This window comes from Caenorhabditis briggsae (assembly GCF_000004555.2).
Source record: "Caenorhabditis briggsae complete genome, chrV, whole genome shotgun sequence".
Taxonomy (NCBI): domain Eukaryota; kingdom Metazoa; phylum Nematoda; class Chromadorea; order Rhabditida; family Rhabditidae; genus Caenorhabditis; species Caenorhabditis briggsae.
The window spans coordinates 14075427-14090768 of NC_013488.2; the positions used below are offsets into that span (position 1 = coordinate 14075427).

At 36.7% G+C, this 15342-nt stretch overlaps 4 protein-coding genes across 4 annotated transcripts in view; 3 read left to right on the forward strand and 1 right to left on the reverse strand.

Moving 5' to 3' along the window:
- The window catches only part of CBG11546, a gene marked incomplete at both ends in the record, with an annotated part of 2972 nt that extends 1120 nt beyond the window's left edge, over nucleotides 1-1852 (reverse strand). Inside the window, 3 exons of the mRNA XM_002637637.1 lie at nucleotides 616-755; nucleotides 1399-1683; nucleotides 1730-1852. Coding sequence (XP_002637683.1) covers nucleotides 616-755; nucleotides 1399-1683; nucleotides 1730-1852 — 548 coding nt within the window. The remainder of the gene's footprint in view (nucleotides 1-615; nucleotides 756-1398; nucleotides 1684-1729) is intronic.
- Nucleotides 1853-3199: 1347 nt separating this feature from the next.
- On the forward strand, nucleotides 3200-6790 carry CBG11547 (the record flags this gene model as incomplete). The annotated part of the gene is made up of 11 exons (XM_045238064.1): nucleotides 3200-3547; nucleotides 3624-3830; nucleotides 4402-4602; nucleotides 4646-4732; nucleotides 4777-5008; nucleotides 5058-5120; nucleotides 5164-5466; nucleotides 5515-6170; nucleotides 6215-6400; nucleotides 6441-6663; nucleotides 6708-6790. 11 exons carry the CDS (start codon nucleotides 3200-3202, stop codon nucleotides 6788-6790), a joined length of 2589 nt encoding a protein of 862 aa, XP_045094587.1.
- A 203-nt stretch (nucleotides 6791-6993) lies between these two features.
- On the forward strand, nucleotides 6994-9557 carry CBG11549 (the record flags this gene model as incomplete). The annotated part of the gene is made up of 9 exons (XM_002637639.2): nucleotides 6994-7056; nucleotides 7596-7841; nucleotides 7885-8001; nucleotides 8053-8297; nucleotides 8344-8511; nucleotides 8629-8797; nucleotides 8845-9102; nucleotides 9152-9274; nucleotides 9324-9557. The coding sequence occupies 9 exons, from the start codon at nucleotides 6994-6996 to the stop codon at nucleotides 9555-9557; spliced, it is 1623 nt and encodes a 540-aa protein (XP_002637685.2).
- Nucleotides 9558-14524: 4967 nt separating this feature from the next.
- The window catches only part of CBG11551, a gene marked incomplete at both ends in the record, with an annotated part of 8096 nt that continues 7278 nt past the window's right edge, over nucleotides 14525-15342 (forward strand). The window contains 2 exons of the mRNA XM_045238065.1: nucleotides 14525-14619; nucleotides 14662-14774. Of these exons, the coding sequence (XP_045094588.1) occupies nucleotides 14525-14619; nucleotides 14662-14774 (208 nt within the window). The remainder of the gene's footprint in view (nucleotides 14620-14661; nucleotides 14775-15342) is intronic.

Sequence of the window (15342 nt, forward strand, 5' to 3'; positions counted from 1 at the left end):
ACTAGTAAAATGTTTATCAGGATATCAGCAACATTTTACTAGTTAGCCACTTTTTGATATCTTTCACAGAAAATGAGATATATAGGCTCAAAGTGGACGATCCGGGTGTCGTTCTATTAGAGGTTTTACGGTAATTTTTTGCAAGAATTCAGTTTTGAATTATCACACCTAAAAATACCTAAAAATCATGATTGTGCTTTTATCTATGAAAACGTTTCACGCCTAAAAATCATGTTTGTGCTTTTATCTATGAAAACGTTTCACAAAAGTGGCCCAATGCACATTTGCACATTTGCCGTATTGCCCCTGAAATTCTAATGGATTTGTTGGGAATTTCACTATGAAGAATTTCTGAGGAATTTGCAAACAAAAGTTACAGTAGGCTTCCTCATTTTTATTTATAGGGTTTGGTATAAATAACGAGAGAAACACTTGATAATCATACATATGCAAGCGTTGTTGCAAAGCCGTTAATATTTTTCTAACTGTTTCTTTTTTTGTGACTACAGTAATCTTCTTAAACAGTACCTGTGACATAGTTGAGAACACAGCCCATCCGTGCTTCCATCTCATCTGTGTCCACTTCTTTCCTCCCTCTTTTTGTGATCATCTGACGTCGTTATGGTGATATTGTAGGTGCTCGATGGAAGTAGATTATCCACAACAAACTCATGAGCTTTGCCAGGTTCTCCAATCGCCGAGTTTTCAATTTCTTTGAAAATTCCAGTTGGAGAATGAATCGTTTTCGCTTTGATCTGGAATTTTTTAGGGGGTTTGAAAACCGAGATTGGGTCATCTTCTGGGTTCTGTTATTTTTAGGTCAAGTTTTGACAATTCGATAAAATGGTTAGGGATTTTTCAAATTATCTGAAAATTTTAGAGTGTATTGAACTAATCTAGATTGACGTGAAACTACGGTTACTCTAAAAGTAAGCCACAAAACTCTCAGTTTATCATAAAACCTGTAATACAAGGGCATTCACACTGTCGTTTTAGAGCTAATTTTCCTTGGCTTCTATGCAAGATATCAAAAAGTGGTCAACTGGTAAAATGATTATGATAATATGATGAACAATTTATCAGTTGACAACTTTTTGATATCTTCTACCGTGACCGAGAAAAATTAGCTCCTAGTTAAAAATTAGGGGGCCTTTCTATTACAGGTTTTACGGTTTCTCTTTCAAATTTGCTCAACCCATATTTTATTCTTTTACAAACACTTAATCTAGTTAATCTAATGTGACCACACCTAGATACCGCCCCTTCTTGCTAACGGTTAAATTCGTAGAAAAGAAGGGAAAACATGAGAAATGAGAAATATCTACATTTAGATTCGAAAGGAGTGTGACAGTTATCCCTGTACAATACGGTAAGAACACTTATAGTTCAAAGTCTCACCGTAAATTTAGAAGTGGCTTTTGTTAGCCAATTTGCTGGCCAGTACACCGTAAGTGAGTTAGGGGTTCTTGCTCTCAGCTTCAGAATATTCGCTTCATCCGTATCCAACGTGGCATAAGCACACCAAACTTTGTTACCGTATCCATAGCTAGTTCCGGCTTGAACTGTGACATTATAAGCAGTTGCAGGTTTCAAACCGTCAATTTGTAGACGTGTCAAAGGAATTGGAACTGAGATTGACCTCTTATTGGTTGACATGTTTCCGGACAAGTCGTAGACTTTGACCTAGATATGGACGAGATTAGGAATATTAGAATGATCGAAAGTTTACTAGGTGTTGAGTGATTACAAAATGATGTCCAGAGCTTCGAGGACAACTGGTGGAATCCAAGATACTTCGATAGATTCGTTTTTCCGGTCCATTAGAGTCAAGTCGGTAGGAGCGTGCAGCCATGGTAGTGCTGGAATGTCATGATTTAGATTTCTTCTAATAGAACTTTGAGCTCAATAAGCTCCATTACAGTAAGAGGTTTCAAGCAACCACAATTGACAAAATAATTGTCGTATAGATCTGTGGGCAAGTATATTAGAACAACTTTGTTCAAATTTTATAGTAGAATGGAAAGCAATTTTGATTTTTTTTTGAATTTCTTTCATTCAAATTAACTAATGGAGAATCGTTTCGACATTTCTTTTTTGGTATTTTTTTATAGTTAGAAAGAAACCTTCCTCATCAGTCATTTTCTTGCTCACCTTTTGATTATAAAGAGAACATAATCATGATAATGCTTTTTTTGCATTGGTGGTTTTGCAATTTTCCGATGAGGAATTTCTTTTCTATCTGGAAAAAAACCGATTGCAAAAGTTGCATTGCCTAATTTGATATTTTCTGAATAATGGATTTGGCCCTCTATATATATTTCAATTTGAGAGCTCACAGCCTGCCGAAACGCGATCGCGCCAAAAAGCCGCCTTCAAAAAAAAAAGCCGCCTCAAAATAATTTTCTATTGAGGGAGGGAACTGAGGAACGGTAAAAATCCGAATGTTATTATTAGTGAGGAAATTTTGAAGTGAGCAAGAGAGAATTCCCTTGATTGACATTTTTGATAAGCTTGATGAATTTCCAACATTATTGAGGAATTTCCAACACTACTATTCTGTATAAGAAGTCGGGCACTTAACTTTAGATCCAATGTTTTTGTTGTTGCTTGTCCTATTTAAATTTTTTGAACATGACGCCATTTTTGTGTTATCTAGGGAAAACAAGTCGGTACTGATGATTTTTTCCAGAATAATTTTTTCGTTCAAAATTACATACTTTCGCTGAATAATGGCCTTTTTCCTTCTACTCGGACACTGTAAAAATGCTGCAAACCGAGTCTCTCCCTCCCCCCCCCCCCCACAGGAATTAATTTATAAATATTTCTTATCGTTTGCACTTTCTACTGTCTTCTGCTCTTGCTCACCCTTAAAGTTGCGTTTACGAATTTTTACGTAATTTTAGCTCGCGCGATCGATATTAGTCTAGAACTTTCCAGAAAAAAAAGAACCTGAACAATTGAGAAACGAACTTTAACACTCCTTGAAGGCCATGTGAACGGTTGAAAGTGTATAATTAATGAAATCGATTATTCAGCAGGGTGACTCATAGTCTACATTTTGGAGTTAAATTATTATTTGTGAACCTGCCACTTCTCTTGCATATCAAACATAGCTTGTTTTTTTCATATCTCTTTTTTTTCACCTGGTTTCAACCGAATTGTATATTTTCCTTCAATATAAATTCATATTAAACAAGATATGAGACTGAAGAATAGCATCCCTGAGAACAAGAAAACCACTTCTTCAACAACTCAAAAGTTAGGAGCAACACCGGAAGTTGCTTCTTCTAGTCTTGCTGAAGGTGAATTCCTGATTTACCCTACAAAAATAATTCAGATGAAGAATTCAGAGAACTCAAATACACTTTTGAAGAATTCAGATGAACTGGAAGGTGCATCGGCTGTCAACACGGATGATTCGGAAATTGAATTCGACTACAAAAAGATTGAAGAAAGGAAAAATGCGTTTGAAGCGGAAATGGAAGCAGAGAATGCAATTCATCGGGCAGACATGGAAACAATCCGGCGGAACAGAGAACTTTTAGATGTATGTGTCATATAAATCTATTTCAATTAGAGTTCAATGAATCAAAATGAGCTGAGTCTCAAACTGGAAATTACAGGAAGAAAATAGTATCCGGATGAATCCAAGTGAACCTAGAATTGTTGAAGTGGAGGGGATCATTCAAGAGAACCAAAATATTTTGTTTACTCGGAGGGATGCTGAAGAGGACAATTTGAGCATATCATCTTCACTACTAATGAACATAAATAATGAATTCAAAACAGTATTTGTGGAGGACGACGCTGTAATCCGATTGGGAGCCCAAGTAGGTTTTGATTTAATAATTTTTGGTTTGAATTTCTTTCAGGAACTCACGAATAGAGATGAATTCCCTCTATTATTCATTGATGGAATACTAAAAGACACCAGTGAACTTTAACTTGAATAAGAACTTGAGGATGAGTCTTCCAAACCATATGTTTACAGTTATCGACAACTTTGATAATTTTATTTCAAAATTCCGTTTTTTCTATGAGGAATTGTGTTGACCAAATTTGTATATTTTAGAGTGAGCAAGTCTGAATTATTTCTGTTTTCATTAACGGTTTTCTCTTTTCATGAATGGTTTGCTCGCCCCTGCAAAAGTTATAATTTTGTTGTTTATCTTTTTATTCGGTTTCAACCGATTTCTACCTTTCCCATTTATTGTTCTATTATTAATTCATCATTTAGTGTATGGGATCAAAAAACAGCGTACCTGCTAAGCCTTCAATAGTTACAGAGTGTGAAAAAGCGTTGGGAGAAATACTACAGCAAAAAGACAACACTGAACTAACTTCTTGTAATCTTACTGAATTTATGTTTTCATAATAACAACAAACAACGAATCATTTCAGAGAAAACCGCTGATCAGGAACAAATTGAAGAATTCGAAGCACATCTTCAGTGAGATATCATTTTTTAAAAATATGAACCGAACTTCACAGTTTCAGAAAGATTGTCGCAGAAGATTGAGGAAGATGGGTAGTCGACTATCCGTATATTATGGAACCGATGTTCCCGATTTTACGGATGACATAGTTTATTTCAAATGTCCAGTGCGTTGAACAGTAGTGTTGGTTGTATCTACTTTTTATTCAGAACATTTCTGGCGTTGATGAAGAAGATCGCAATAATTTCTATAACGAACTTTGTGAATCTGTAAATGCCACACGGGATGACTTTGAGGTTGTGTATTGCTAGAAAGGGTTCTACAAAAATAAAAGTTACAGAAAGACGTTCAGTTAATCGAAAGAAAGTTGTTCTCCTGTTTACATGCTCTGTCACATATGTCATTCGAGTACAAAAGCCTAATTGAAATTATTCAGAAAGAGTCATTAAAAATACTCAACTCAGGAAACGTGGTACCAGATTGGAAGACGACATTTATGAAGACAGTTTTGAACAATTTAAAACAAATGAATTTGACAGCTAACGTAACGGGAAACCGTGGCAAATCAGAAGGTATGTGAAAAATAAAGGAAAGGTCTGTCTCATAATCGAATTCTTAAAGAACAGCACATAGAGACAAAACAAAATCCAGGAGTCGGCCAAGAGGGTAGTGATGAACAGGATTGTGAGTGATAGGATACAGTTACTTTTTTATGAAATACGTTTAGCAGGGTACCATGTTTATGTAGACGGTAAAACTGGAACTGAACGAGTGGAAGTTGCTGAAGAAAACAAGACGCTCGTGGAAGTTATTTCGAATGGAAGGATTGAGTTAGATCAGAGTGAGACAGAGAATCAGAAGGACAACGAGATAGACGATGAAGAAGAAAAAATCGGAACTGAAAATGTGGAAGAGGAAAAGGCAGAAGAAAACAAAACCACGATAGTTGATCAAGAAAATGGTCCCATTGAAATGGGCGTCGAATTGACTGAAGAATCAAACATTGAGCCAGAGAAGTCGAACAAAAAAGGTAAATTAAAAAGAAAACCTATTGCAAAACACAATCATATACTTTAAGAAAAGACTGATACAAGAATGGATGACGTAGAGGCCGACGAAGAAAATGTTGATCCTCATCTCGCCCATTCAGATCAACAAGAACCAGAAGAATTTGAAGAGTTTAACAAGTTGCTAGCTTCAAAGATAGAGAAGGGAAAGGTTGAAGAAGAATTGAAACAAAAAGAAACCCAGAGTGAAATCAACGATCGCATGGAGATGCTGAAATCTGAAAATGACAAAATCTTGATTGCTAAAGAAGAGTACGAGAAAGCCATGAAAGATTTTCAGGCACTCGTGGAAAAAAGAAACAATGAATTTCTCGAAGCTGAAAAAGCGAAACAGGAAATTCATGAGGAAGAAATGAAACGAATTAGACAAACAAGGAAGGAATTCGAGGTAAATTTCATGGGATTTTTCAAGTTGACCATATTATGGTTCGATTTTCAGGAGGAAACGGAAAGAATTCGATTGAAAGACTTGCGGGAAATTCGTGCCATGATGTTTGCATTTTCAGAATGTATCAGATTAAAATTGAATTGGGAAATCAAAGAAGACGAGTGGGGCAGCTTATTGAAACGGCTCAAGGCGTCTGTATCAAGAACGAAAAACCAATTTATCAGGTTTTTGGATTCAATGAAATCGCTTGGGGATTTCGATGCAGAAGATACTAAAAAAGTAGAACTGTTTTAAAAAACTGCTAGTTCATTCTCAGTTTACAGGAGGAACTCAGCAATCTTCACAGTCAAACTTTTTCAACTTACGATACCCTTTACGAAGCTTATCTATTCATCAAAATGCTTTCGACTGAGTTTCAAGATCGTAAATTTTTAGTCGTTCTACAGAAGAGGTTATCAGATGTTTGTCAGTGTATTTTATCAGCTTTACTGGAGATTGATAATGCTATGGTGATAATTATTCCAGAGAACATTAATCATCTATTTACAGACCAATCAAAACTATCTGGAGTCACTGAAAGAAAAGTTCTCAAAGTTTGATTCATCCGATATATTCTATACATCGAAATTGAGAGAGATGGAAAAGAATTTCGTTGAGGAGACTTATCAAAACATTGTAGACCCAGAAAAATATATTCCGAAAAGTGAAGTTGTCATCGATCAAATGTCCGATTCAAATGAAGCTCAACCTGGGAACGTGGAGGAAGCTCCGGGTGAGCAGTCATTGTTTCAAAAAACGACCTGCTTATAGTTTCAGATCACCCAAATCATGAAATTGGAGAAGGCAAACGGCAAACACCCGAAGACCTTGACACAGAAAACACCCAACCATGTTATTGAACAGAACGAAAGAATAGTCTCGTGTTGAAAAAAAAACAAACATGTTTATAGCAGCTGTTTACCATCTGTCTCCCGGTCACTGATCATTGTTATCTACACTTCAATACTCTCTAAATACGTTTTTTCATTCGTACATTACCACTTTTTTGTTTCTATTGATTCACTTTTTTGTATTGAATAAATTATTCGCGAACGTTCTTATGATGGATTGGGTTGTTGAAGTACCACGAGAATTGATCCAGGAATTGAGGAATCCTAATCGAAAGGTGAGTTTCAAATTTCCTGTGTTTTTTTAGTGGATTTCGCCCATTTTGCCCATTTTTAAGAGTTTGGAGATCGGCTGTCTAGTTTTCGATCATTTTGAAAATTTTGGAGGGTGTAGAACAGACCTAGATTGAAAATTTTCGCAGAATTTTTTGAAAATTCCTAGTTTTTCAGCTATTTGCCCATTTCTGAAAGACACCCCATTTTGTCCTGTTTTTGTACTAAAAACGTAAAAAAGTACTAAAAACGTACTAAAAACGTAAAAAACAGGTGTCTCTCAGAAATCGGCAAATAGCTGAAAAACTAGGAATTTTCAAAAATTACCTTGGATGAAAATGTTTCAATCCAGGTCTGTTTTAAACTTTTTAAAAGTTTTAAATTGATCGGAAACTTGCCAGCCAAGCTCCAGATTTCTGAAAATGATCCAAATGGCCGAAAGACAGCTGAAAAATATGTTTTTGAATAACTTATCGGTAATCTATGTTGCCATTCTTCTTCAGAACCAGAATGTCAATTAGAGAATCCGAATTCAATTTTCCAGAGACCAATTAAAACGATTCTCCGAGAAAACTGGGGTCTTGTTGAAAAAATCGACACAAACCTGAAAAATGGTAAGGAACTACCAGAAACTTTACCGCTATTGGTGGTTCATCTCATGCAAAACTTCATGACCGTTGTCAGTTTTTTGGTGAACCCTCGAAAATTATCCACCCGAAAACGAAGGTCTTCTAATGAGACTCCTGATGAGATATGGAATTTTGAGAACGACTTGAGAGAAGCGCAAAAGGTAAATTGAAATGCCTTTGTTTGAAATTGACACATGTCTTTAGGATTGGAAAACGTTTTTCTACAAGTATGAAAAAGAGTTTTTGATATTGGCTCGAAAATCGAAAGTATCTGCTGGTGTGAATTTTCACGAGGAGCTATGGAGACGTTCAAGACTCCAGGTTGGAATTTCAATGTTTTTCAATCTTCTGAAAATATTTTTTTTTCTTTAGAAATTGACATCATTCGTATTCCAAATTGGGGAGAAGGTGCAAAACAAAACTGTCAGTATCATTCCTCCATCTCGTTTCTTGTTTGCGTTCGTAGGATTTCTCGCCAGTTGGACAATTGTTCCAGTTTTTAACACCCCGAAAAAATTGGGTGAAGCAACTTCAAATCTTCTGAAACCTTCTGAAAAGATAACTCAAAATGGATATAAGAATGGGAAACAAAATGGAAAAGAAAATGGGTCAACGAAGTAAGCTCTGTTGTTCAGATTCCAGGTATTCTGCTTGATTTTCCAGGTCATCAGCTGAATCTAAAATCTCTAAATTGATTTTTACTCCAACAGAAAGTCATGAGAAAATGAAACAGTTCCAGGCTGGAATGAAGAATTCTGACAAATTTATTGGAGAAAGGGAACAGGAATGGCAGGAAAAATTGAATATGTATCAGAAGGAGATCAGTGCGAGGTAGTCTTAAATTTACCGTAACACCTGTATTAGAAGGGCCTGTCAAGTTTGGCACAATACAAAAATTAGGAGCCATTCTATTACAGGTTTTACGATATTTTGCATCTTTCCATTCAGATTGGAAGTTCAAGAAAAACGACTATTTGCTGAAATTGAAAAATTCCAAGAAGAGAAAAATGCTAGAAGGCAGCAAGAGGAGGAGGAGTTCACAAAAAGAATGAATCAGCAGGATATCGAATTCCACAAAATTATCAAAAAAATTGATACTGACAGGAAGAAATTTTCGGTGAGATTGCTCACTCATCATTTTTCAATCTATATTTATTTTTGAAGCACGATGAGCAACGAGACTTGTTAGAAACATGCAAAGAGCAAGATATAGCACTTTTGAGACTTTTGGATATGTCCTTAGCACCATTAAATGTTTCGAGAAGCTGGGAAGATCACGAGGACTATTGGTCCAGTCGACTTCAAATTTTGCGGAATGCACTGGCTTCAGTAAGATCAGAGTTCTGGAATTTCGAGAGATATTTCAGACAACACTCAGAAAATCCTGAAAAGACTCCGAATTTTGTGAAAACTATCTATGAAGTGCGTGATTTTTGTTTTTTTTTTTAATATCTCGAAATACTCTATTCAGATGGAATCAGCGTCATTTGGACAAACAGTGACCAGAGCTCAAACTCTTATCAACAATCAGCATGAGTTTTTTGATGTATTATTTGATAAATATGATGATGACCTATTCCTCAAGGTGCTCTGGGTTAGTGCTTTTCCTCAGCTTCCTAATTGTTATTTTTAATTGATTTCAGAAAATCACAAGCGACGTTTCTAGTCAACTGGACAGGATTATTCTAGAAATGTGGAGTATTGCTGTCAACTCCAGTGACTTCGATCACTTCAGATTACGATCTGCTGTGCTTGAAATCGATCCATCTTCCATTCCAACCACTTGGCGCCTGAAAGGAATCTGTCATTCTGCTGATCCATCGGATTACGAAGATGCACTTAGCAACGGTTCACCATCTGTACATAGCCACTTTTGAATTTACGAGAAATAAATTATCTTCTGTCAGATCATTGTTTTTTTCGATGAACGTTAAGATAAATCGAGCGATGTATCTCATGGACAACAAGTAATGACAGCACTGAAACGAAAGGAGCAAAATGAATCAACATTCAACTACTAGCTAATCTAATCTGTAAAAGTAATGTGATATTTCTATTATGATGAAACCATAGAAGGTGGACTATGATATCATACAGGGTGGCACATAATTACCCGGACTAAAGTTTGAACTATTGTCGAATTAAAAAAAAACTTATTATCCTATGATTTCAGAATTCCTCCTCGTGTGACCGCAATTAAGGTTACAATTAGTTTCTCGTTGAAAAACAAATTCTAGAGATGCTAGCGATAATTTTCTTACCGAGAAATCCAAATTTCGTTCCTTAAAAAACGAAATTCACAGAAATTAATTGTGTTCAATACAATACCGGAATTTGGGGCTAAGTCCCGTAAATCGACACGAATGCTGTCCGCGAAATGTCAGTTAAAAAAATCGACAATAGCATAACATTTAGGGAAATCGTTGGACTGGGCTCAAATTTGGAGTGCGTAAATTCAAATAATTCATCAGTAAATTAACAACGTTTCAAATCATTTGATCAACTTTAAGCTGAGTTATCGCTTTTCAAAGTTGATTCATATCATGAAAATCAAAGAAGAAGTGCAAAAAACATTACGCCGTTCAGCTTTGGACAATCATAAAAACACCAAGATTTGAGGAATCGCTTTGAAAATTTCAGTAGCTTTGAATCAAATGTAAAGTTATATCATACTTGCAAAATTAGCCCGGCGGGCCCGAGTTCTAGTTTTTTTTTTGGAAATTTCAGACATTTTTTCAGATTTCTTGTGAAAAAATCTTTTTTTTTTGGACACTCTTATTTTGAAAATTTTTTTACTTTACAGAAAAATTGTCCATTTTTTCTTTGACCCCAAAAATTTTTTGAAGAGACAGGAAAAATTTTTTATGAAGACCCGGGCCGAGACGGGCCGGGCCCTGAAAATTCTGAAAAAGCCTGGCCCGGCCCATTATATTTCTACCGAATTTCGTGCTTCCAAGGCAATTATGTCTAAAGATGTACCAGTTGTTATCGGTCCGGTTAATTGAGCGCCACCCTGAAGTTTATAGTTAGTCAATAGACACTTCTTATCTTCTCCACTTCTATGTACCTAACAAGGAAGAAACATTTGTTGACATCGGTCTTGCTCACTCTTAAAATTCTCTTAAAATTCACCACAGGATGTCTCGGAATATTAGGTTGGCGGGAAAGTCTTTGTCACTCTGTTTGTTTAATCACTGTTCTCGTATATGGAGGCTGTGTATGATATCGACTCTAGTGAATAACAAGGTGATAAGAACCTTCCATATAAACAAGTCCCCATTTCCTTCCCTGCTCCTCATCTGTAATTGAAACGATATGTTTGTTCCCACTGCTATTCACATCAGACATGTTTTGATTTACCTCTTCCTATCTCACACCACGATGAAGGATTCGGAAACTTTCTTGAAGAATGTGTACAACACACATGCCCCTCACTACAATACTATTCGCAATTGGTTCCATCGTTTCGAAAAAGATGACTTCTCGCTCGATGAAAAGGATCGCTCTGGGAGACCCCGTGAGTTGGATTTGGACAAGCTGAAGCACGCATTGCAATCGGATCCATTTCAATCTAGCCGTGAACTAGCTGTCACATTCGGAGTTCACCATAGCACAGTCCTTGAAGGTTTGAAGTCTCTTGGAATGAGAAAACTTTTTGGTCGATTCATACCTCATCACCTGACTCAAGCCAACCTTGACCGCCGAGTCGACGATTCGATTACTCTTCTCACTCTCCACGCGGGCGATCGATGGCTGGACCGGCTAATAACCGGAGATGAGAAGTGGGTCTTCTACGATAATCACCACAGGAAATCCCAGTGGGTTGGAGAAGGAGAGAGCCCACAGGATGTCCCCAAACCCGGCCTTCATCCGAAAAAAGTTATGCTCTCTGTGTGGTGGGGAGTGGACGGCCCCATCTACTGGGAACTTCTGCCCGAGGGCAAAACAATAACTGGAGACCTCTACACTACTCAACTACGAAACCTCAAGAAAGCAGTCGACCGTTCGGCCCTGAAAGACAAGAAAGTGTACTATCAACATGATAACGCTCGCCCACATGTTTCGAAACAAGTGAAGCAGGAGCTGATGGGATATGGATGGAATGTTCTCCCTCACCCCCCGTATTCTCCTGATCTTGCTCCTTCCGACTATTGGTTATTTGGCGATATGACACGTGCCTTCGAAGGAAGAAGCTTCAATTCCCGTGGAGCGGTCGAAGCGGCACTCAAACAATACTTTGCCTCACGCCCGGCTGGATTCTACCGCAATGGAATCCATAAATTGAGGGAACGTTGGAGACATGTTGTTGATAATGATGGACAATATAATTAATTATTCGGTTATTTTTTCTTTGAGAAATAAACTATTGAAAAAGTGACAAAGACTTTCCCACCAACCTAATACTTCTGAAAAACATGGATGTATTCACGAAGAAACAAACTATGGACTCCGTATAAGAGAGATCAAATTTCAAAATTTTCACGTTTGAGAAAATAATCGAAAAAGAGAAATATTATGAGAATTTACACATTAAAAACAACGATTACAAAAAAAGTTATTTTTAAATAGGAATTTTATTATTTTAATAATAATATATAATAATATATATTTATTTGCAATGCATGGGGGAAATCGATAGATAATTTGGCAAGAAATGGGACCTGTACAAATAAAAAAAGTAAAATGACCAGACGGACCGACTAGAGTCCTGTAGGTCAAGTGGGAGGGATCAGAATATCATAAGGAATCGCTCCTACTCGCTTAGCAAACGCCACCGGACTGAGCTTAGAATTTATCACCTTACATACACGGTTCCACATAGACAAGTTTCTGTGAAGGAAGCAGTCAAAGTATTGACCGTTGATTTTGAACAAATACGGGGCTCTGTTAGAATGGCTGGGAAGAATGTAGGACGATATAGAGGGGAAATGGTATGAGTTTATAACAATTTTGTGATAGGTACGAAGAACTAGAAGGGTGCGGCGATGAAGGGTGGTTAGCATAGAGAACTGGGATAGGCGATCGGTGTATGAATTGAAGGGCATATTACATCTCTGAAAGACTTTTCTGGTAAAATAACGAAGAGGAGATTCTAGTTTATGGCAAGTGTGGAATTGGATGGATCGAAAAGTTCACAACCGTATTCGAGGGCCGGTCTAATGTAGGTGTCGAAGAGACGGAAACATAGACAAGGGTTTTTCGATTGGAACGTTTTCAGTATTTGGCGGGACTTGAGTTTAGCAGAGTAGGCAATAAGATTGATGTGTTTGTCAAATTGAAGTTGATCATCAACTAGTATACCTAGATCCTTGAATGAGCGATGCGGAGTAATGGGGGATCCCTTAATAAGGTAAACTGTCTTAGGATTGCGTTTACCATAATGCATAACGGCCGTCTTATTTTCGGCTAGTTTGAGTCTCCAGATGTCACACCAGTGCTCGACGATTTCGATACTTCTCTGCATACCCAATGGGTCGGAACCGGTTATTTTTAAGTCGTCGGCGAACCCCAGAAAATGTAGCGTGAACATTTATTTTCATTAAATCTGGGTTTTCAAGAAAAATCCACAATTTTTTGATTTATTTTTTAACGTTTTTATTAAAATTAAAGAACAAAAACACAGAATCGTTCTGCAGAACACATCTGTGAGAGAAAAATATGACGCGAAAGTTAAATCACAGAATCGTTCCGCAGAAGAACACAGTTTTGAATAGAAAAAAGAATTTCAATTTTTTCTGCGTGAGCACAGTATTTTTCAAAAAATTCGTTTTGAAACTCCAAACGTGAAAATTTTGAAATTTGATCCCTCTTTTATGGAGCCTGATTTAGGTATAAAATGTAAGAAAAATGACGGCGGTCGTACCCGCAGTTCCCCAAAACCAAGACTACCGTAACCTGAAAATATTCATACTTGAAAAACAAAGGTCAGGAGGGCCCGGAGACCGGGTTTTCCACAATTGAAAAATTTTTGACGACACTGCGTTTTTTTTGCAAACTCAAATGGGCTTTTATTGAACCCGTAAATTTTCAGAGAAAACAGAAAAAAAACTGGTCGAGAAAATTCTGAAAAAACCCTTGCTCTGCTTGCTGGTTTTACAGAGCTAAAAATTCGTATTTTCTGATGCCACGAAGTTAAAATCCTTTCCCTCTATTCCTTGTTACTCTGGCTCCGCCCTATATTACTAATAGGACATATTCGGGCTACTGTATTTTTCTTTCTGCGACCTCCGGACGCGACCACCAGCGTCTCTCATAGTCGAGTGAATATTCAAAGCAAATTTTCTCACTTTGATGCTTTCTACTTGACACACTCCTTCGATTCTTCCTTCCTTTCAATAAAACGAATTTGAATTTAAGAGTGAGAAATACTGGTGTCAACAATTTTCTTATTCCTCATAGTTAGCACATTTTTTACAGATAAACAGTTTGTGTACGCTACACTTCGATAATAAAATAATCTAAAACCTACAATTTCATCATTAGAGAAACGTCGAAGGATTCTTACAGACAATGAACTCCGCCTACTTTTCCTCACTTTTAAGTTATTTAAATAACCTCTCAATTTGCTCGTCAGTTCAGAAACGTTTTGTAGTAGTTTCACTTTTTTTTAGAAAATTGCGAAATTGCTAGCTTCAAGTGTTTTCAGTTTACCCTTCGTTATCAAGTTTTTAGTATTTAAAGGCAGTACCAGTTTGTTGTCCAATTCATTCCACAATTAGCAATGAGCAAGAGAATAGCTTTAAAAGTGTGCCTTCCAATCATTTCACTTCATTTTTTTTCGTTTTTATGTTGCTTCACTATTTTACTCTTCTTCTTTAGTTAGTTTTCAAAAATTCCAGGAAGAATGTCGTATTACTTTGAGTACCTACGAAAAAAACTATCGGAAGAAGGCGATGAACAAAGAAGAAGAGAATATGAGCAATCGATGGAAAGACTGAGGTGAGATAAATGAAGACTTCTGATGCAGTATCAATTTTACAGGAATTTCAAAGAAGGGAGTAGGGAGTCGCATCAGAAGGAACTCGAAATGATGGAGGAGGATAAACAGAAAAGTTTGAAGGAAATTAGAAAGAGAACCGAAGAAAAACTGACTGGTAAGAAACTAAAAAAAGTTTGAAGAGTGGCACACAGACTGATGAAAACGGGTATAGCTTTAGACATAAGCATCTTGGAAGAATGAAAATTGGTAGAAATATAATTTTACGTTTTATTCAAAGCTACTGAAAATTTCAAAGTGATTCATCTTGTCTAGGTATTGTTATGATTGTACAAGGGTGAAATGTTTCTTGCACGCCGTTGTGATTTTCATGAGATCAAGCAACTTTGACAAGCGATAACTCAACTTAAAGGTGGTGTGCGGTGAAAAATTTTATTGCTTCATTTTGTGCAGAAATCCATGTAGATTCCCATAAAAATAAAGAAAAAGTTCAAAAAAATTCCTTCCTTGAGAAAAACGGCATCAAAAAGTCAAAGTTGTATCTGGTGGCCTAGCGGCCAGATGAGAGTTTTCAAGGCCAACTGCCGGTAAAAGCGCGCGAAGTTCGAGTTTTTATTGATTTTCAGTGTTTTCTCTGATTTTTGTCAGGTTTTTTCATACACTTGGGAGGAAATTAACAATAAAACTTTGAAATCTTTAAAAACGCCAGAGAAAACACTGAAAAT